Source organism: Phocoena phocoena, chromosome 2 (assembly GCF_963924675.1).
Source record: "Phocoena phocoena chromosome 2, mPhoPho1.1, whole genome shotgun sequence".
Lineage (NCBI taxonomy): Eukaryota > Metazoa > Chordata > Mammalia > Artiodactyla > Phocoenidae > Phocoena > Phocoena phocoena.
The window spans coordinates 158,777,571-158,800,883 of NC_089220.1; the positions used below are offsets into that span (position 1 = coordinate 158,777,571).

The window sequence follows — 23,313 nt, forward strand, 5'->3', positions numbered from 1 at the left end:
CCCGAGCACTCCGCAACAAGAGAAGCCACTGCAATGAGAAGCCCGTGCACCACAACGAAGAGTAGCCCCTGCTTGCCGCAACTAGAGAAAGCCCACACGCAGCAATGAAGACCCAATGCAGCCAAAAATAAACAAATTTATTTATTAAAAAAAAAGAAAAGAAAAGAAAAAAGACTCTTGGAAAAAAGAAAAAACTTCAGAAAACCAGGCAAGGGTACTACCCTGAAGGGAAAACCAAAACCAGACTGGGAAGGCAGTAAGTAGAGAAATCAACGAGACAGATGCTCTATGTAGATGTTGAATTTAATTAACATAACATGGTCTATAGGCAGATACTTCTCTCTTATAGAAAACTAATTCACCTTAAGGAGAGTAGACATCGTTATATCTAAGAAGACCTGCCTAATGAGGTCTTGCTTGTATAAAACCCTATGGTTCTGAGGCCTCAGCTACCTGAGATCTGCCATAACACCTCAATGGTAAATACAAGGTACTAGTTACCACTGCAATTGTCAAATATATCAGGACAAAGACTTGGACTAACCAGGCTTCTTAGGAAAACTCTAAATCAGAGTCAATACATAACTAAATTTGACTTTCTGAGTTGATCTGATTTGGGTCTGTATCTTGACCCCAGTGCTACACGGGTACTTATCAATCTCTGCTGAGGGACATGAGAGTGGATCTGGGGCTGACCGTCACATCACAGGTCAGCAACTTGTTGACTATAGAATCATGGGTCAATTAACCAAGCCCTCCAAACCACAGCTGCCTAATTAATTAAAGTAAGCTATATAGCACAGCTACTTTGCAAAGCGGTTGTGATGACTTTATGATGTAACAAATTTAAGCACATAATACAGTGTTTAACCCAGAGTAGAACACTCAGCAAACGTTAGTTTCTTTTCTCCATGTTCCCTTAGTTAAACACACAAGTTTTAAAAATCCATAAAATCCTACCTGCTTAAAGACTCTTCTTCAGAACTCTCATCCACTATTAAAGGAAAAAGTAAAACACATTTTAAATCAACAATAGAAAAATACAGAATATTAAAAGTGTAAGACTGATGCTTTGTTAAAAAGTATTCCTCTGCGGGTTTCCCTGGTGGCGCGGTGGTTGAGAATCCGCCTGCCAATGCAGGGGACACGGGTTCGAGCCCTGGTCCAGGAAGATCCCACATGCCATGGAGCAACTAAGCTCGTGCGCCACAACTACTGAGCCTGCGCTCTAGAGCCCGTGAGCCACAACTACTGAGCCCGCACGCTGCAACTACTGAAGCCTGCACGCCTAGAGCCTGTGCTCTGCAAAAGAAGCCACCACAATGAGAAGCCCGCATGACGCAACAAAGGGTAGCCCCCACTTCCACAACTAGAGAAAGCCCACGTGCAGCAACGAAGACTCAACGCAGCCAAAAATAAAATTAATTAATTTTTTTTAAAAAGTATTCGTTTGGAACCACACCTGGAGAGTATACTAGAGTGAATGCTGATTATACTACTGCTAGGCAATTATGCATGAGAGCCATTTCCCCACCTTTACATTTATGAAATGAAAACAAAAAATAAAGAACAGTACTTATCAAAATTTGATACCTAAAAGTGAAGTGCTGTTTACAATGACCATAATCCTAACCAAACTGTGAGACTGACAGAAAATGATATCATTAGTAGAATCAGTACCATAAACTGACAATAGCAAACTTAAATAGCATGATATTTCTGGACTTCCATCACTCAGAGCAGTGCATAGAGAATACATGTATTTTGCCATCACGTAACACAACTTCTCTGGCTCTTCAGTTCAGGGTAAAAACGCCCTGTCACAAGGAAGCCTGGTCTACAGGCACTGTACTTTAGAGCATGGCAAAACACAGGAAACAAACTCTTTCTGGCCCTATATCCAATTGCAAGATAAGCATGAAAGACTTTGTAATTCCAGTTTTATAAAGGATAATCTCCTGAAAGGGAGGCAGGGAAGGACAAATGGGGTCAACTGGATGGTGAGGATGGAGAAGTTGAATTTTTTTTAAGTTTGAAATATATATACATTTTAAAAGTATAATCCCTTGAGACTGTGTCCTTCCATTGCTCAAGAGTCTATCTGGACCCACCACATAGAGCAGCACGGTCCAAACAGTTAGTGCTGTGTAGTAGTGAGGGATGTCATTTTTCTCAACCCTTCCCATTATGTGGCAAATGATTATAGAAATCATGCTTCTTCAGCTTGTAAGGCATATGTCATCGTATCTTAAGCTGATGAACAAAAAAAGGGAGGGAGGGAGAGACTCTGGTACTGCTGGACAACATTTCACATGTGTTGTCATAATCTGATGCTGGGGGAATGAAGTACATGCAGTAACTCCACGGGGAGAGGACACCTGCAAGCTTGCGCCTGGTTTCCTGCAGACTTCGCACCGTGTGCCTTTTCCCTTTGCTGATTTTGCTTGGTATTCTCTCACTGTAATAAATCACAAGCATGAGTACAACCACATGCTGAGTCCTGGGAGTTCTATGGAAGAGCCAAACCTGGTGTGGTTTGGGGAACCTCTCAAACAGTTGCATTGTTTACATGAAGTCTGTATTATTTGGGTTGATGTGTTATATGTGATTACAGTCAGGTTATTTCACAGAATAACCTTCCTCAAAGTTGTTTTTCTTGATATTTGCCTTGGAGATTCCTGTATTTCTATATCCATTTGAATAAAGGCATAAAAGGGATAGATGAAACAGTGACGTCAGAAACTAATTGAAACAAGCAACAATCCTATTTCAACCAGAAAAAAAACAAAGAATTCTGATGATTGACAATATGTTCTAAAGTATGAAAGTTCCTATAAAGAAAATGAAAAGATCAGTTAATTTTCTCCAACTAAGCAGGGTTTAATTCCTCACAGTTGACTCCCAGGTTTTTTGTTTTGTTTTTGTTTTTGTGGCCACACCGAGTGGCATGCAGGATCTCAGTTCCCCAGGGATCAAACCCATGCCCTCTGCAGTGGAAGCAAGGAGTCTTAACCACTAGACCACCAGGGAAGTCCCACTCCAGGTTTTGACAACTCTGGGAAGACGCGGGCAAGCGTACTCACCAGGCCAGACTGTTTTCGCTGACCCTACGTGGGCAGCTGCCGCTGTTATGAAAAACTTAGCTAGGACCTTGGTAGATGTGATAATTTTTCCATATTTGGACATGAGAAGTACCACTCATGTAAAAAGTAGATGTTATGACTCTTAAATTGTCCTTATGAAAAGGTTACCACCAAAGAACTTTTAAGAGTTAAATCCAACTTTCTTTTCAGTAATTTTACTTGATATAATTGATACTCCTTGAAATTTTCATTTAAAAAAACTTTTGCAACATCACCACCATTCTCTCCTACTTTTCTTTTTTTTGTTTTTCCTTTTTAGTTTTTATTTTGAATGAGAGTTTTATTTAGCACACTCAGATGAACAAATATAGGAACTGATCTACCACGCACCACAACTAGAGAGAAGCCCACACGCTGCAACAAGGGGCCTGCACGCCACAACTAAGACCTGACGCAGCCAAAAAAAATAAATATTTAAAAAGAAAAAAAGAAACTGATCTATGTGGAATAATGATATTTCCCTCCATCTCAAGACCCTCAGTCCTCAGTTAAGGGCTTTATAATTCCACTGACATCTTTTCATCATTGGCTGGTACTCAAATTCCTAGAGGAGGATCCCTGCAGTACGTGACTCAGATTGTCCCCAGGAGACCTTCCCTTTGTCCCGCTGTGGAGCTCAGTGCCTGCCCTACTTTTCTCCAGCCCCTCCTCAAGTGTTCTTTACCAACCATCCCCACAGCACCTTTTCTGCACCAGCAAAACTGAACTGCTCATAAATCCTGCCAAGTCCACTCGTACATCTTAGCCTGTACACTGCTGTTCTTTCTGCAAAACATGTGCTCTTGATAGATGTTCCTCCAGCCAAACGCTGTCCTTCTCCCTCTTTACCTGGCAAACTTCTCACTCTGCACGCTTACCTTAAGGTCCATGCACTTTTTAAAAACTCGAATCCCTCACCATGGACTTAAAATATCTGGCATATATGAAACACCAATTTAAAAAAATACATAAAGACAATTTATAAACTCCTAGTGGGCTCTGGGACATAGTAAGCACAGAATAAAGTATACTAAATAATGAAAATGATCATTATAATAACAAGCTCCTGGAGGACAAGGGCTGTGTTTTTGTTGTTGTTGTTTTGTTTCGTTTTATTTTTTTTGTGTGGTACACAGGCCTCTCACTGTTGTGGCCTCTCCCGTTGTGGAGCACAGGCTCCGGACGCGCAGCCTCAGAGGTCATGGCTCATGGGCCCAGCCGCTCCGCGGCATGTGAGATCCTCCCGGACCGGGGCACGAACCCGTGTCCCCTGCATCGGCAGATGGACTCTCAACCACTGCACCACCAGGGAAGCCCAAGGACTGTGTTTTTTACATGTTTGCATCCTGTGACATCAGAATAGTGCCTAGTACCTAAAAGATACTTGATAGTTAATTTGTGGACAAATTAACAAATAAATAAATGTTTTCTTTGAAAATTCCATTTAAAAAAATACAGAAATTAACCAGGGACAACTCTATTATGAGCACCTTGAAGACCAAAGCTCTATTTCATCTCTGTATCTCCTCTAACGTGTAAAACCAACCTACAGAAGTTCTTTGATGGACAGAGGTCTACTATGTTAGAGGTGTCCTCATACAGATTGTACAACGCGCTAGGTGTCACATCTAGGGAACACAATAGTGTTTTTCTTAATGTGAAGTATTTTTGTGCTTTTACTAGAGTTTGCTGAGTCCCCAGTTGGGCTATTTGAATATTATGATAATCCTTTAACTAATGGCAACAGACCATGTCGTTCTAACAAAATTATAGTGTCATGACAATTATCCAACACACAGAAGAAAACATCTGGTTCTGATGAAGTCAGCCTATCTCACTGTTTGGACTTGTGAGGAATGAAGTTGGTAATAGCGAGACCTCGCTGGTACAATAATATGGAAAATAACCAGTGCTTCTCTACCAGCATTGCTTTTCTGACTTCTGTACTATCAGTAGGTATCTTTCAAAAATAATCTCTTCTTGGTACGCTGTACACTGGCTCAGCTTTGCAGTTCTTCTTGTTTGCCATCTGTTTAAAGTACCAGGAAGGTACTGTTGAGTTCCCAGGCTTAAAGTTGGTAACTTTTTTAGTGAGGCTAATCACTGTAAAATAACTAATATTCATGTGATTATAGAGGAAACATACAACATACTAACCGAAAAATCTTTTTTCTTATTTACACAAAGATATAATATGGGATTTTAGGCGCCATGATTAAATAGGTGGATTTCTTTTCAGACAATACTGTCTCTGATTTTAAATTACCTACAATTAACTTCTTAAACAATTCTGAATACTAGACTATTAAGAAATTAATTAAAAAAATAAAAATATACATGCAGTTTACACACTGTTTTTTTTCATTGCTCTTTCATTATTAAAACTTCCTCACTCTTACTTTATCTATGGTAGGGTCACCAAGAGTAATTCACTATCAGACGTCTTACCTGGGTTGCTATTTTGAGAAGGAGTTTTAGGTCTCTTTTCTTCTTTATATTCAGAAATCAGTTGGCGATTGCTATGTATTAAAAATGTGATAAATAATATTACTATTTTAATACTAATATGAAAAACAATTACCAAATATATTAAATTCTTAGATCACTTCAGACAATGTCAGAGCTATTATCAAAACTTCAATTGTGGGACTTTCCTGGTGGCGCAGTGGTTAAGAATCCACCTGCCATTGCAGGGGACACGGGTTCGAGTCCTGATCCGGGAAGATCCCACATGCCGTGGAGCAACTAAGCCCGTGCGCCACAACTACTGAGCCGGAGCTCTAGAGTTCATGAGCCACTACTGAGCCCACGTGCCGCAACTACTGAAGCCCATACGCCTAGAGCCCGAACTCCACAACAAGAGAAGCCACCACGATGAGAAGTCCGCACACTGCAACAAAGAGTAGCCCCCACTCACCGCAACCAAAGGAAGCCCGCGCACAGCAACAAAGACCCAACGCAACCAAAAATAAATAATATATTAATTAATTTTTAAAAATCATATTAAAAACCCAATGTGTGTGTCTTTTCATAGGTTTAACATTCTAATGTTGCAGTTTTCAGGAAAAATGTCAGTAATCAGGGTGATTAGCTGTCCTTTCTTTGTGGTTTGTAATTCAAGGACTCTCAGCTATTCTATAATTTGTAACTGAATTTGTTTATAAATATATGACCTCATTATATTAGATAACATAACTGTCCCCAATTATCACAGCTAATCACACCAAGAGTAGAAAACCAATCAAAGTTCAGACCTGGCTTGGACCACTACTACTGCTTCTCTACCTACTCAAACTCTGAACCAACAGATCTTTCTTAGAATGATGCTTAAGCTCCATGTTCATTTCCAATTCACTTGGAAGACATAACCCTACTTTTACAATGGATGCTGACAAGTCCTGGACAGGGCTTACCTCTCCTAATGCCAACTAACCTACTTGAGATTCAGGGATTTCTGGTGAATGGGTTCCTTATGAGGCAGAATCTGAAAATACTTTGAAGGTTGAGGCAGATGTAAATCATTTAGAAGATTTTCATTATCATGGAAAACAGATCACTTGAGGGGCCAACCTCAGTTATGGAATCTCAGGCAAGCTGGCACCCACTACTCTGAGGAGGATGATATGGGACCTTCCACGACCTAAGAAAAAGTGCCCCACAGGATATAAAGCAGCCTTGAGGTTCAGGTCTGGTAACAAAGGAAAAAGGAAAGTCAGCTCTCTCCCGGCAGGAGCATTTGAACCTCTCTGAAAGCCTAAAACGGTTCCCATTGACATCTGCTAGCAGAAAAGACAAGTAAGAGGGTAACTCATCGTGAAGATCTGGGCTAAGATGTGGGCTACATAAGGTTTTTGAGTGTGTCGGGGAGGGTGTGTGTGGCTAAAGCTAGGAGGCCCAGGTGCCAGAACTGGGTGCTGGTGCTTTGGAACAGTGGCTGAGCTACAGGCATATGTATGAGAACTAAAAAAGTTGTCACTTTGAAGTCTAAGTGTGCATCACCAAGAAGACTGAGGAATCTGGATCAGCAAGGGCATCCTGGGAGCAAAGGTCGATCGTGACCCGACTGCAGGACCAGTTTCTTTTTTCTTTTCAAGTTATTAAAGGTTTTTATAGAGCAACATCCAGACTGCAGATCCAGCTGCCAAGGAGACCCTGCTAAGACCAGTTTTAGTAGCAACACTGCAGCAACAGAATCAATGCAATCAACAGAATGGTGAGAATGCCCTTTTTTTCCCCTCCAAATGACTTATGGATGAGGACTGTCTCTTTGCTCTTAGGGAATCCCTTAGGTTCTTGCAAAATTTAAGAGGGAGAGTATAGAAGTAAGTCCCCAAGAGAAAATATAGGATAGTCTGCTGAACTAAACACTTCAAGACCCAAATAACAAGTTAGAAAAATCAGAGCTGTGACACTACTTGTACCCCATGCACAGGGGTTACACTTGGAATGAAATGGATACTGTTACGATCTTTAAGGATATAAAGTCTTAAAGTCCTGAGATAAAGAACCCTGTGCCCACTGCTACATCTAACTAGTCTGGCCTTTCGGCTGGTTTCCAGCTGATAATGGGGAACATCTCACCACCATTCCCAAGCTGCCTGCACCAAACTAGAACTCTCACCTGTCACATAACAAGTAACAGTTAAATTATTTTTAACCACAGTTTAGTGGTAACTGGCATTTTAATGTAAACACTTACATATTAAAACCACTAATAAGAGCATATTCTTCCGCGGTCCATCCATAGATATCTTGAGAAAAGACATCAATACCTTGCTGAAGAAGAAGCCTGACTATATTTGTTGACTCATCGTTTACAGCAAGTATGAGGGCTGTTCTAAAATAACAGAGAGATAACTTCACCCTTAGGAACTTTAGCTAACTTTAACAGCTAATTTGATATACTTTACCAAGTTAATATCTTGCCCATCCATGCAGAACTGACCATTTACACATTCAAGTGTTCATCTTTGTAAATTACCTCCAAGGCTAAAATGAAGGGACAAAAAAGAAGCCTCCTGCCCCACTCAGAGGGCATGTAGAAGAAATTGCTAATTTAAAGTCCTTGATGGACAAGAAACTATGCTGAGGTCACTTATCTGAAGCAGGTGAGTATATAAAGGAAGAATTCCCCATTTCTTCCTTAGTCTGTTATATTATACTTCAAAATCAGCTAGAGGTCAGGTTAAGGAAAAGCTATTTGCAGGCTTAAAACAATAATATTAATAATAATGAAATAAAAATAGTCATGGTTGCAGTTAATGTTGCTGACAAGCATGTGCTAGGCACTAAATGAAATACTATATATGTAATCTTTCTTCCACACAACCACCCTTGAAGGATATACTACTATCCTCCTTTTCATATCAGGAAACATATTTGCTGATAATAAGTAACGTTCCCAAGGTCATACACCTAATACGTAGGAAAACTAGGAATTAAACCCAGTCTGAATCTAAAGCCCATCACTTTCCTCCTTATCACCCACCTATGACTTGTCTTCATTGAAGGAAATATTTATCCAATTAAAGCTATCTTTCTGCCTTCTACCTTCATCAATCAAAAATAAGAACATCAAAATGTACTAGAAATGGGGCTTCCCTGGTGGAGCAGTGGTTCAGAGTCCACCTGCCGATGCAGGGGACACGGGTTCGTGTCCCGGTCCGGGAAGATCCCACATGCCGTGGAGCGGCTAGGCCCGTGAGCCATGGCCGCTGGGCCTGCGCGTCCGGAGCCTGTGCCCCGCAACGGGAGAGGCCACAACAGTGAGAGGCCCACGTATCTCCCCCCCGCCAAAAATGTACTAGAAATGAAAAAGGATAAAAACTGATGAGCCCAAAGTGTCTGGTAATAGTGATTAACAATCACTTAGTGATAACCTAATAACATCAGTACTCTTCAAAGAAAGTAATTTAAAGCAAAGAGTCATCCCAAAGACATGCATCTTTTAAGGAAAAATATATACACAAAGTAGAGGTTAAAAAATTATTCTAAAAGAATTAAGAAATTCAATACTGTGTCATAAGGTAAATTAAAAAGTAGAATCCATATTTTATAAAGCTAATAAAACTAATACGAAATCCCTTAGCTATTATAAGATCATGTGAACAAAAAAAAAACAATCAGGTTGCAAATGACATCAGTCAATATTATAAAGGAATATGAATCCTGCTATACATTATTTTTCATGATACACAGTCAGAGTAATTGCTTTTCCACCTGATGATGTGTTGATTATACATTAATCCTCTTCTTACTAATTTAATCTTTCTGTCACCACTCTAGAACAGCACTAAGGTTTTTAAAAAGAAAAAGAACAAACTACCGTACCTTTTCATCTTATCAACTACATGTATATTTGCTTCTTTCTTTACTAAAAATTCCACCATGTGCTGATTGTTTTCACTTACAGCAAGTAAAAGTGGTGTGAGGTCCTCCTGTAAAACAGCAGAAACACTTTATACAGAAGGTACAAAGTTACATGTTTCTAAACTGAATTTTAAAACTTATAATAGATTCTCTGAACTTAAACATCTAATATAGAAAGTAAATAAAAAGAAGCCCCTTCCTTCTCACCCACCCTGTGCTGCTTCCTTCTCTTTAAAATGCTCCTCACTTCTTCACATGATTAACTGCAAAGTCATTCTCTAAAACTCACTTCCAACATTTACCGGTTCCAAGGATCTTTGCTTCTATCACAGTATTTATCAGGTATACTGTAGTTATTTTATTGCTCTATACTAGTCTATACATTCTAAACACTCCTCCAGAGATAATCATTTAACTATTAAATCAACTGCATATTTTAGGAACAATGCTGAGGAGAAAGATATAATATTGTCTGCAACATGCATAACCTATCCAACGATAACCAATTAACCTCATAAGGTTTACAGACATTCCAATGGGAATACGATTCTTCACATGAACATGTAAAGAAAAAGTTTTTTTAAAAAACCAACTTATAAATTCTAACTTGAACATTTCAATCCCATTCTTAAGAGATTCTTTTAAAATATGAAATAGATTATAAATTAATGACTGTTTTAAAATCTAGAAATATTTATCAAAATAAACTGTAATACAGGAACTGGAAACACAGATGCTTATGGAGGCAAAGTAGGCGACCCAAGTAAGTGAAGATAGGACCAGGTGAGGCCAGCGAACCGGAGAACGCGCGCCATACAGAAGGGGCACCCTTTGCACGGCAGACCAAACAGTAGCGTGGGCTCAAGGGGGACCAGATTGGATTCCTTAAGAGAAGCCTGAAATGCAGATTTCTGCATGAGTCTCCTAAATTTTAAATGCTGACTCAATTTGTGGAGGAAAGCTAAACACATCCAGGGGCCACATTTAGTCTATAGCCCACTTGTGTTTTTATGTTTGCTGTGAGTGTTTCCAAACGGGTGGGTATAAAGCAAATATTTGCACGTAAAACCTTTCCTTTCTTTAGTATCATGTGTTTTACAAAAAAAAAGTGGGTCCCAACATGTAATAAAAATTTCTATTAAGATTCATAATACCCACTTCAAGAATGTTTCCAATGCCTGTTAAAACTACAATCTATGGGTTTCCCTGGTGCTGCAGTGGTTGAGCGTCTGCCTGCCGATGCAGGGGACACGGGTTTGTGCCCCGGTCCAGGAAGATCCCACATGCCGCGGAGCAGCTGGGCCGCTGAGCCATGGCCGCTGAGCCTGCGCGTCCGGAGCCTGTGCTCCGCAACAGGAGAGGCCACAACAGTGAGAGGCCTGCGTACCGCAAAAAAAAAAAAAAGAAAAAAGAAAACTACAATCTATTTCTATAATTCTCCCTGATGTTAACCAAATGGATAATTAGTTCATAAGACTGCTGAAACTAAATTATTAAAACAATTCCTATCTGTACTGTTACTAACTTCATGGGTTTTGATGTTTAAAACTATCATCTTGCTTATGCCAGGGCCCAGTGAACCTAACAGACACACTGCAAGAGTCTGTCATGCAGCTTTCACCAAAAGAAGGCTCATGCTTTACTACTACTGCAGTCAGGAAAACCCTGTTTGTGAAAAACATCTGCTGACCTAATGACCTGGATGATAACAAAAGGTGCAAAAATCGCGAAGGGTCATACTCTACTTATTAAATGACTCACCATAAGCAAATTTCTAAAGACTCTCTGAGTGCCAGTGAATGATTAGTGGTTGGAAGGAAAAAGGAGTTATTCTTCAAGCCAATAGATATTGCCAATAATATCCCTTTCACCTTCTCAATCACAGAGGCAGAGAAACATAAAAGTCAGGCTAGGGCTTCCCTGGTGGCGCAGTGGTTGAGGGTCCGCCTGCCGATGCAGGGGACACGGGTTTGTGCCCCGGTCCGGGAGGATCCCACGTGCCGCGGATCGGCTGGGCCCCTGAGCCATGGCCGCTGAGCCTGCGCGTCCGGAGCCTGTGCTCCGCAACAGTGAGGGGCCCGCGTACCGCAAAAAAAAAAAAAAAAAAAAAAAAAAAAAAAAAAAAAAAGTCAGGCTAATATTGTTGGAAAGGAGGGAGTTGATGGAATTAGCATCTATCAAACTCCAACTCTTCTAGAGATTTCTTATTTTTGAGATCTGTGAATTTATAAATCACACTCATCCATTCCATTGTTCTTAACCAAGGGCTGTATCAGAATCTTGAGGAAATATTTCCAAACACACATGTCTGGGCCTTCCTAGATTTATTCAATCAAAATCTTCAGGGGAGAGCCTAGGCTTGTAAAGTTTTTATAAGTTCTCCCAGGTGACTGTGGTTCACGAGCACAATGCTAGCTGAGAATTAGTGTAGCAACCATGTCAGTCTCATCTCCTACCCACATGGCCAATTCCTTTTCTCAACTGAGGATTTGAAAAAAAAAAAAAAAGAAAAGTGTAAGAGATAAGAGTCACCAAAACTACATTTAATTTTTCTGGGTAAATAGGTAGAACAGGGACGAGTAAACTCAAAATGCAACTTGATCTCATTACTTATAAACCCTTTACTTCCCATCAAGACATTCTAGATTTGAGAGCAGAGTCTAGACTCTTATCTAAGTGGCTGTTTCTGCCAAAACAGGATAATATGTCAGTTAATTATTTGTTCTTCTCCCTTATTTCCCATTTAATCACCACACATTCACTGCCAATCTGATTTCCTCTGAGTCCTCCTAAAATTGATCTCTAGGCAAGGTTACAATTCACTTAGGCTCTTTCCCAAAATAAGAATTATTATCCCCGAAACCTGAAAAGAACTTTGCCTAAATACATAAACTGAAGGGGAAAAAAAAAACCCCAAAACCTCTTCTTGGCACTTCCTAACTGCCAAATTTCCAAATTGGCCTGCATATTTATTTATTTTTTAAAATTTATTTATTTATTTTTGGCTGCGTTGGGTCTTCGTTGCTGCACGTGGGCTTTGTCTAGTCGCAGTGAGCGGGGGCTACTCTTCCTTGCGGTGCGCAGCTTTTTATTGCAGTGGCTTCTCTTGTTGCGGAGCACAGGCTCTAGGGGCACAGGCTCAGTAGTTGTGGCTCGCGTACTCTAGAGTGCAGGCTCAGTAGTTGTGGCTCACGGGCTTAGTTGCTCCACGGCATGTGGGATCTTCCCGGACCAGGGCTCGAACCCATGTCTCCTGCATTGGCAGGCAGATTCTTAACCACTGCACCACCAGGGAAGCCCAGCCTGCATATTTCAACTGCTCTCTCCTTTTCCTTTTCCTTTTACCCTCTGAAGCCTTAGGCAATGAGAGAGAAATCATTTTTACATAAATCATTTTTTAATAAAATAGGAACTTGTCAACAGCAGCAAGATTGCTATTATTGTAAAATGCTTTTGTTTTGTTTGAGTTTTAGGACAAAGTCTATCTCCAAGGCAAGTTTTGCATTTCTGTGTTGTTTTACACTAATCAGGAAAAAAATTTGAGCGGGGGAAAAAATATTTGGGGAAAAAAAAAAGTCTTACCTTTAACAAATGCAATGTTTTCACAAATATCTGCTATAGACACATAAAAGAAAGCTATACCCTCTAATGCTTCTTTAGAAATATAATGATTTAAAGTGAAATCTTAGATAATTAAGTTATTTCAAAATATTTTCACTCAGGGAATGCTTGAGCTTCCAAATATGTAAAACTGACCCCATTTATGTCAGCAGAGGGAGTTCCTGGTGGGGCTGCAGCAGGAGGAGGTAATGTGTATCCCAAAGAAAAAGCAGGAACAGCAGCTTCGCCATCACCTGCTCCCCATGCACAGCTACAACCCTGCTGAGGAGCCACCCGAGGCTGAGCGTGGAAGACCCCAAGGTGTACATGGTGGACCAAATGGCCACCAGCATAAGTGAACACCCTTGCTGGCTGTCAAACACGACCTGCCCCACTTTCCCCGATCTTAGAACCTGGGGTCCTGGAGGGCTCAGAGCCTGCTGCCTGCCCTGGCCACCTGCACTCACCCAGCTCTCCCTGCTGGGTACTGGGTCTCCTTCCTCCTCCCATCCATCCCCAACAGCACCCATTCCCCGAGCCCCTGCAAGCAGCCAGCCGCCACCTCACCTCACTCCCCCTAGGTCTTTGTCTTGTGTGGGCTCTGAGACCACCACCCACTCCCAGGCATATCCTAATGGGAAGATTTTCCTTCTGGGGTAGAAGGGTGGCTGGGAGACAGAATTGTGCTCTTTCTGTGAGCACCACCTTTCTCCAGCCCGTGACTTGGCTTTGGAGTTGTTTCCACGGTAACAGGCCCTGATGGGTGGTATTCAGTATACATATTATTATAGATAAAACATCTGCAGCTAAAACAAAAAAAAACAACCATGTATTGCAAATATTTTGTAAATATAGTTGAGCTATACCTTGTTCCTTGCTTCAATGTTGGCGTCATGTGAAAGCAGCTTTGCTGCGAGCGATATATTCTGATAAAGAGCAGCATAGTGGAGAGCAGTGTTGCCACTGACATCCATGACATTTGGGTCGGCACCATGTTCCAGCAGAATAGTTGCACACTCCTCTTCCTGGCATTGTATGGCCTGTAAGTGTTATGCCAAGACACAGACTGTAAATTCTAGGAATTCAGAGTAAACATTCCAGAAGTTTCACCAATTCGTTTTATTTAAATGAGATAAATCCATTTTTATTCTAAGCAGTTAAATCAAATCCATCTCACGTTGACATGGTTGGCTACTATGTACCTTCATCAGCGCTGTCCTGTTTTCGTTGTCACAGAGGTTAAGCTGGCATTTTCTCTCCACTAGGAGAGTTACCACTGCTGGATGGCCACTGGCACAGGCCAAATGGAGAGCAGTCCTACGAAACCGAGAGGAGTTTTTAGGAAACTGTAGTGCACTATGTCAAAACATGCAATTGTTCATGTAATTGAAAACATTTGATAGCATGCTATTCCTATCCCTTTAAAACAAATATTTAGTTTTCTTCTGGAGAAAGAACAATATATATTAGCTCTTCTTACTCTCCACATTAACGAAAGAACAACCTGCTTGAACAGAAAGAACATGACCTTGAGATTCAGCTCAACTTGGGTTTGAATTTGACTTTAACTGTGTCACTTATTAGCTGTCACTTAGCCTTTCTGTGCCTCAATTTCCTCATCAACAAAATGGGGATAGAGCAGTAGTTATCTCACAGGACACCACTGTGATGCTTAAATGAGAACTCATGCAAAGGGTTTAGAACAGTTCCTCGCACAGATAACAGCTCAATAATTATTAGGTAATATTATCATAATTATTACTATTATTTTACAAGGGCAACATTTCAATTAAGTAAAAGGATATTATACCTCTTTTGAAGATATGTCTTGAGGACTAGAGAGAACACTGTACTTCAATGATTCTAATATGCTCATTTTCTCACATTTTAACATCTCTGACATTGGAATGAAATTTATAATTCATGATGTGTTACAACTATTATTGGTAGCATTTTTTGTCTGTTCGTTTCTCATTTTTCCTGTTGGTCTAATTATCTCTGTCTCTGTGCCTAAAGTTGCCATTTTTTAAAATTTAAGTATAGGTGATGTATAATCTTATATATTACGGAATTTCCCTGGTGGCGCAGTGGTGAAGAATCCACTTGCCAATGCAGGGGACACAGGTTCGAGCCCCGGTCCCAGAAGATCCCACGTGTCACAAAGCAACTAAGCCCGTGCACCACAACTACTGAGCCTGCGCTCTAGAACCCGCGAGCCACAACTCCTGAGCCCACACGCCTAGAGCCCGTGCTCCACAACAAGAGAAGTCACCACAATGAGAAGCCCGCGCACCGCAAGGAAGAGTAACCCCTGCTCACCACAACAAGAGAAAGCCTGTGCACAGCATCAAAGAACCAACGCAGCCAAAAATAAAATAATAAAATAAAAATTATATATCATAGGGGTATAACATAGTGATTCACAATTTTTAAAGGTTATATACTCCATTCATAGTTATTATAAAATATTGGCTATATTCCCCATGTTGTACATTGTATCCTTGTAGCTTATTTTATACCTAATAGTTTGTACCTCTTAATCCCCTACCCCGATCTTGCCCCTCCTCCCTTTCCTCTCCCCACTGGTAACCACTAGTTTGTTCTCTATATCTGTGAGTTGGTAACATTTTAAAAAATTTCTGTATTAATATATAAAATAGTGGGGCATCATACAATCCATCGTGCCTTACATCAAATGAAATAATGGTCTATATAACAGGTCTACTGCAGTTCTAGTCACACAGTTGGCACTTAAATAACTTTTAGTTCTTAAAACCATGATGAGCAATACTGTAAATCACCTATACTTCAATTTTTAAAAAATAATAAAATAAAAGCAGTTCTTTCGTTAATAAAATAAAATACAAACATGGTATTTGTTTTTCTCTTTCTGACTTACTTCACTCTGTATGACAGACTCTAGGTCCATTCACCTCACTACAAATAACTCAATTTCATTTCTTTTTATGGCTGAGGAATATTCTATTGTATATATGTGCCACATCTTCTTTATCCTTTCATCTCTTGATGGACACTTAGGTTGCTTCCACGTCCTAGCTATTGTAAATAGTGCTGCAATGAACATTGTGGTACATGTATCTTTTTGAATTATGGTTTTCTCAGGGTATATGTCCAGAAGTGGGTTTGCTGGGTTGTATGGTAGCTCTATTTTTCGTTTTTTAAGGACCCTCCATATTGTTCTCCATAGTGGCTGTATCAATTTACATTCCCACCAACAGTGCAGGAGGGTTCCCTTTTCCCCACACCCACTCCAGCATTTACTGTTTGTAGATTTTTGATGATGGCCATTCTGACCAGTATGAGGTGATACCTCATTGCAGTTTTGATTTGCATTTCTCTAATGATTAGTGATGTTGAGCATCTTTTCAAGTGTTTGTTGGCAATCTGTATACCTTCTTTGGAGAAATGTCTATTTAGGTCTTCTGCCCATTTTTGGATTGAGTTATTTGTTTTTTTGATATTGAGCTGCTTGTATATTTTGGAGACTAATCCTTTGTCAGTTGCTTCGTTTGCAAATATTTTCTCCCATTCTGACGGTTGTCTTTTCATCTATTTTATGGTTTTCTTTGCTGTGCAAAAGCTTTTAAGTTTCATCAGGTCCCATTTGTTTATTTTTGTTTTTATTTCCATTTCTCTAGGAGGTGGGTCAAAAAGGATCTTGCTGTGATTTATGTCATAGAGTGTTCTGCCTAAGTTTTCCTCTAAGAGTTTTAGAGGAATTTCATTCCTCTAATTTCATTCTTTTACATGTAGCTGTCCAGTATCCCCAGCACCACTTATTGAAGAGGCTGTCTTTTCTCCATTGTATATTCTTGCCTCTTTTATCAAAGATAAGGTGACCATATGTGCGTGGGTTTATCTCTGGGCCTTCTATCCTGTTCCAGTGGTCTATATGTCTGTTTTTGTACCAGTACCATACTGTCTTGATTACTGTAGCTTTGTAGTATAGTCTGAAGTCAGGGAGCCTGATTCCTCCAGTTCCATTTTTCTTTCTCAAGATTGCTTTGGCTATTCAGGGTCTATTGTGTTTCCATACAACTGGTGAAATTCTTTGCTCTAGTTCTGTGGAAAATGCCATTGGTAGTTTGATAGGGATTGCATTGAAACTGTAGTTTGCTTTGGGTAGTATAGTCATTTTTCACAGTGTTGATTATTCCAATCCAAGAACATGGTATCTCTCTCCATCTGTTTGTATCGTCTTTAATTTCTTTCATCAGTGTCTTATAGTTTTCTGCATACAGGTCTTTTGTCTCCTTAGGTAGGTTTATTCCTAGGTGTTTTATTCTTTTTGTTGCAGTGGTAAATGGGAGTGTTTCCTTAATTTCTCTTTCAGATTTTTCATCATTAGTGTTTAGGAATGTAAGAGATTTCTGTACATTAATTTTGTATCCTGCTACTTTACCAAATTCATTGATTAGCTCTGGTAGTTTTCTGGTAGCACCTTCAGGATTCTCTATGTATAGTATCATGTCATCTGCAAACAGTGACAGCTTTAATTCTTCTTTTCCGATTTGGATTCCTTTTATTTCTTTTTCTTCTCTGATTGCTGTGGCTAACACTTCCAAAACTATGTTGAATAACAGTGGTGAGAGTGGGCATCCTTGTCTTGTTCCTGATTTTAGATGAAATGGTTTAAGTTTTTCACCATTGAGAACAATGTTGGCTGTGCGTTTGTCATATATGCCCTTTATTATGTTGAGGTAAGTTCCCTCTATGTCTACTTTCTGGAGAGTTTTTATCATAAACAGGTGTTGAATTTTGTCAAAAGCTTTTTCTGCATCTACTGAGATTATCATATGTTTTTATTCTTCAGTTTGTTAATATGGTGTATCACATTGAGTGGTGTATATTGAAGAATCCTTGCATTCCTGTGATAAACCCCACTTGATCATGGTGTACGATCCTTTTAATGTGCTGTTGGATTCTGATTGCTAGTATTTTTTTGAGAATTTTTGCATCTACGTTCATCAGTGATATTGGTCTGTAGTTTTCTTTTTTTGTTACATCTTTGTCTAGTTTTGGTATCACAGTGATGATGGCCTTGTAGAATGAGTTTGGGAGTGTTCCTCCCTCTGCTATATTTTGGAAGAGTTTGAGAAGGACAGGTGTTAGCTCTTCTGTAAATGTTTGATGGAATTCTCCTGTGAAGCCATCTGGTCCTGGTCTTTTGTTTGTTGGAAGATTTTTTTTATTTATTTTTTTTATCAGTATGCGGGCCTCTCACTGCTGTGGCCTCTCCCGTTGTGGAGCACAGGCTCCAGACACGCAAGCTTAGTGGCCATGACTCACGGGCCTAGCTGCTCCGCAGCATGTGGGATCTTCCCGGACCGGGGCATGAACCTGTGTCCCCTGCATCGGCAGGCAGACTCTCACCCACTGCGCCACCAGGGAAGCCCTGTTGGAAGATTTTTAATCACAGTTTCAATTTCAGTGCTTGTGATTGGTCTGCTTATATTTTCTATTTCTTCTTGGTTCAGTCTTGGAAGGTTGTGCTTTTCTAAGAATTTGTCCATTTCTTCCAGGTTGTCCATTTTATTGGCATATAGTTGCTTGTAGTAATCTCTCATGATTCTTTGTATTTCTGATGTCAGTTGTTACTTTGGAGAGTTCGATATTTTTAAAGAAAACTTTTGGGAAGTAAAGCAATACTTATGCAATAGTAATAATCATTTACATTTGTATTTTTGATTTTTTATTTTCATAAGGACACAACTAAAACTCTATAAACTTTTGCAATAGTAATAATCACCACTTATATTTACTATTTTTTATTTTCATAAGACTGCAATAAAGTAAAATGATTAATCTATAATCATTTACATATTATAGGTAATAAAGTTACACAAAATCAAAAACGTGTATATAGCGAAATATATACCTAGTAAAATCTACAGGCATGAATAAAAAGATTCCCTTTACTTCTGAAGAGGTTAAAAGTTGTCAGAAGATATCAATCCTTGAAAAACTTCCAAAAAAAAAAGAAAGTGAGGAATTATTTTTATCTGTACAAGATTCATATTCCTGCTCTCTCCCAGGATTATTTCACTAATACTAAACATTTACTAGAATTTTTGTACATGTTCACTGTAGAAATCACAGTTTTTTGTTTTTTTTGCAGTATGTGGGCCTCTCACTGCTGTGGCCTCTCCCGTTGCGGAGCACAGGCTCCAGACGCGCAGGCCCAGCGGCCACGGCTCATGGGCCCAGCCGTTCCATGGCATGTGTGATCCTCCCGGGCTGGGGCACAAACCCGCATCCCCTGCATAGGCAGGTGGACTCTCAACCACTGCACCACCAGGGAAGCCCCACAGTTTTTTTTAAAAGGAAAAGAAAGCTTCACTTATAATATAAGTGTGCAGAAATAACAAATTTTATCATATTTTTGGCTAAGATAAGACCATAGTCTTCTTGTGTTTATATATAATGAAACTGATTTTTTTTTCTCAATGTTCTACCAAAGTACATCTCTGCAGTTCAACACACATCTGTTATCTATGTCACCTTCAATGGTCACATATTACTCCATACCAGATACACTGTAATTTATTTTTAAAATCCTTTGAGTTTGTCTTAATACATTGCTATTTTAAGCAGTGTTGAGAACAACAAATTGTATCTTACCTATCTCTAATTTATCTCTAATTATTTACTTCTAATTTGTATAAAGAGAATTGATGTGTAAAGGGAATATACATTTTTTAAATGTGGTACTTATCACCAAACTGCCTATATGAAAAGTCAAAAGCAACTTAGACTTTAAACAGCAGTATAAGTACCACTGTTCTTCATCGTCACAAACTTTGTGAAGGGAAAATGTTTTTCATTCCTCTTTAACTTAAATTCCTTTTATTACCAGAAATGCTAATTTTTTTCCTATATCCATTGGTCACTTATGGATATGCAAAAAAGTACTTTGCTCAATTTCAAATTAGAGGTTTTTTCCCCTTACTGATTTCAAAGAATTCTCTGTAAAATGAAGATATGTTTTCTTGCCTGATACAAATATGTTGATATATTTTAAAAGTTCATTGTCTTTTATTTTGTTAATCTTCTTTTCTGATCTACAGAGGGTTTTAATTTTTTTATGTTGTTAAATCAACCTCCAGAATTCTTGCTTTTGAAGTCATTCTTAGGAAGGTCTTTGTCAGCACAAAAAATGTATAAATAGGAATTTTGTTTTCTTCTGGTCGTTTTCTCACTTTGAATATTTAAAATTTTTGATCTGTACTCCATCTGAAACTTATTTTTGTGAGATAAAAATCTAGTTACTTTTCTCTAAATAGTTAGCAGTTTACTTCTCCACCATTTACAAACAATTTATTTTTTCCTTCTAATATGAAATGTCATCAGTTCAAGTTCTAAAGTCTCACATATATTTGGGTGTTTGGGCATTTTCTATTCTGTTCCATTCACTTATCTGTCTTTTCAGTTGTTAGTAAACGAATAATTTGTGGGAACTTACAGCACATTTTGATATCTAGAAGGGCAAATCTTTGTCTACTACATAAAACTTTTAATTTCATCACAACAAATAAAGAAAGCATGTGAAACTCAAAAAACTTTAAACCACCATATGCTTATTTGGTTTAAATATGGGAAGACCATATTTTAAGAAAATGAGTCTTCCTATTCAAGGACACAGCCATCTTCCCACTTCAAAGCTGTCTTCTAAGGTCCTTCAGTAGAGAACATATATACATAGGTGTACACTGATATAAAACAGATACTGCAGGCTTCCCTGGTGGCACAGAGGTTAAGAATCCACCTGCCAATGCAGGGGACACAGGTTTGGGCCCTGGTCGGGGAAGATCCCACATACCGTGGAGCAACTAAGCCCGTGCGCCACAACTACTGAGCCTGCGCTCTAGAGCCTGCAAACCACAACTACTGAGCCCGCATGCCACAACTACTGAAGCCCGCGCACCTAGAGCCCGTGCTCCACAACAACAGAAGCCACCCCAATGTGAAGCCCACGCACTGCAATGAAGAGTAGTCCCCACTCGCTGCAACTAGAGAAAGCCCACGTGCAGCAGTGAAGACCCAACACAGCCAAAAATAAATAAATTAAAATAAAATTAAAAAAAAAGAATCCGCCTTCTAATACAGGGGACACGGGTTCGAGCCCTGGCCCAGGAAGATCCCACATGCTGCAGAGCAACTAAGCCCATGGGCCACAACTACTGAGCCTGCGCTCTAGAGCCAGCAAGCCACAACTACCTAGCTCACGTTCCACATCTACCTAGCCCACGTTCCACAACTAACTGAGCTCGCGCGCCTAGAGCCCGTGCTCCGCAACAAGAGAAGCCATCACAATGAGAAGCCCGCGCACGGCAATGAAGACCCAACACAGCAATAAAAAAAAATTTTTTTTTACAAAAAGATACTGGATTGTATCTGAAGAATTTTTAGTCCAGAAGTTTATCTGTCATGAGACAGATCATTTTCCTCATTATGCACTTCTCTGTAACATATAACATTACGGTATAAAAATGTGTACATTAAAAATAAGATACTGTTCATGTTTAATTTCGTTTCTGTGGTTACTGACATTCAGTCAAATGACTTTAAAACTGTCAGTAAAGTGCTCTATAAGGGGAATCATGAGCGGGTCCGAAACCAGCTAAGGCTTTTGCTGCCTATAAAGTCTGCGGGGCGCGGGATCCCACGTAGGTGTCCACGAGCCTCGGAGGGGAAACTGACAGCAGGGACCCCACCCAGGCCCGCCCCGCCTCCTCCCGCCCGCCCCGGTTACCTGTTCATCTTGTCCCTGTCGTTCAAGCCATTCTTCCCAAGCAACAGAATCTGCTGCACTTTGGCTACGTTGCCCACGCTGGCAGCTTTGTGGATCTTCCCGAGATCCTTGTCTCGGATGTGGTACTCGGGCCGGGAGTTGATTCGATTACCGCTCTCTCTCCGCGAGCTGGTGAAGGAGCCGAAGGGCGACTCGCCCTTCTTACTTCCGAAGCCAAAAATCTTCTTCATCGCAGAGCCTACAGGCTTCAGACACACCTCACCTCCCCCTCGGCTTCTCACAGTCTCCTGAGCCTAACACTAGCGGTACAGATAAGCCAACGCGGTCTGGCCACAACATCCCAGCTGGGAAACTCCGCGGTTTCTCATGTTTCAGCCCGGACTAACCCTAGCCAAGCGATACAGCTAAACACAGTGCGCGTGCGCGCCTTGTAAGAAGGCGTCACTGCGCTTGCGCACAGAGGACCGGCGACCAGGAGTGCCCGGTGCGCATGTGCGAGGCCCAAGCGTCTGAAATCTCTGCGATTCTTTGTGGGCCGCGCTGGGTTCTTTTCCAACGTTGGTGCGAGCTGGCTGAGCGTTTCTGGACGTTTGCAAATGTTAGAATCTCCCGTGAGAAAGTCGTCTTCGCATGCGACTGGGGCTAGAGCGGCGTGGAGCTTCAGGATGCTGAAAGCCACGTCCCCCAGAGAGCTCCCCTAAAAATACTCTCTAAATCTCCTTATCCCTCAGTTTATTCCTTTCCACATCCCTCTGGGCCCCAGGCTTTCTCCATGGAATTTAACAGATGTACCTACAGAAAGCTGTTTTCATGGTTCCAGAGATTGTGGCAACAGGTGTCACCAAGTGCAAACTTAGGAGAAACCAACGCAGGTTCTCCTGATGAAATGAAGACGCGTTTCCGCATGCCTCCTGACCCTCCCCTGTGGCCCAGCGTTCCGTCTGCACATTTTCTTCACTTATATTTTAGTTTTTGCTTTTATTTTCCCCTAATTAAATCTTTAATCAATTCAAGATTTATTTTGGAGCATGGTGTAACATTTGAGAACTTTTAAAAAAATGGTTATCCACTTGTCCCAAACAATCCATCTTTCCTCACCTAGTTTACCCCTTAATCTTACATTTAATTCTCGGATGTTTTTTCTGTTTCTGGTTTTTCCATTCTGGTCTGCTTCTTCTAGCGTCAGTAGTGTATAAAATATAAATATCTATTACAGGTCCAAGGTTCCCCTCCCTATTCTTCCTTTTCAGTATTCTCTTGGAAATGTTTACCTCTGCATTATTTGAGATGAATTTTTAATCACTATGCCAAGCTAAAGAGAGTTCTTTGTGAGATTTTAATTGTAATTAGGTTAAGAGAATTTTAACTGCGAATCAGTCTCTTGTATCAGTGTATCCAGGTACATGTTATGTCTCAATTTGTCTTATTTTATGTCCTTCATTAGCCTTT

The 23,313-nt window shown here is 40.2% G+C and overlaps 1 protein-coding gene across 1 annotated transcript in view; it reads right to left on the reverse strand.

Annotated features, from left to right (window-relative positions):
* Positions 1-22,094, reverse strand: part of ANKRD26 (ankyrin repeat domain containing 26) — an 88,641-nt gene extending 66,547 nt beyond the window's left edge. Inside the window, exons 1-6 of the mRNA XM_065871914.1 lie at positions 21,865-22,094; positions 14,294-14,408; positions 13,958-14,131; positions 9,453-9,559; positions 5,571-5,641; positions 961-994 (exon numbers count right to left, since the gene is read on the reverse strand). Of these exons, the coding sequence (XP_065727986.1) occupies positions 961-994; positions 5,571-5,641; positions 9,453-9,559; positions 13,958-14,131; positions 14,294-14,408; positions 21,865-22,094 (731 nt within the window). The remainder of the gene's footprint in view (positions 1-960; positions 995-5,570; positions 5,642-9,452; positions 9,560-13,957; positions 14,132-14,293; positions 14,409-21,864) is intronic.
* Between the last annotated feature and the right edge of the window lie 1,219 nt (positions 22,095-23,313).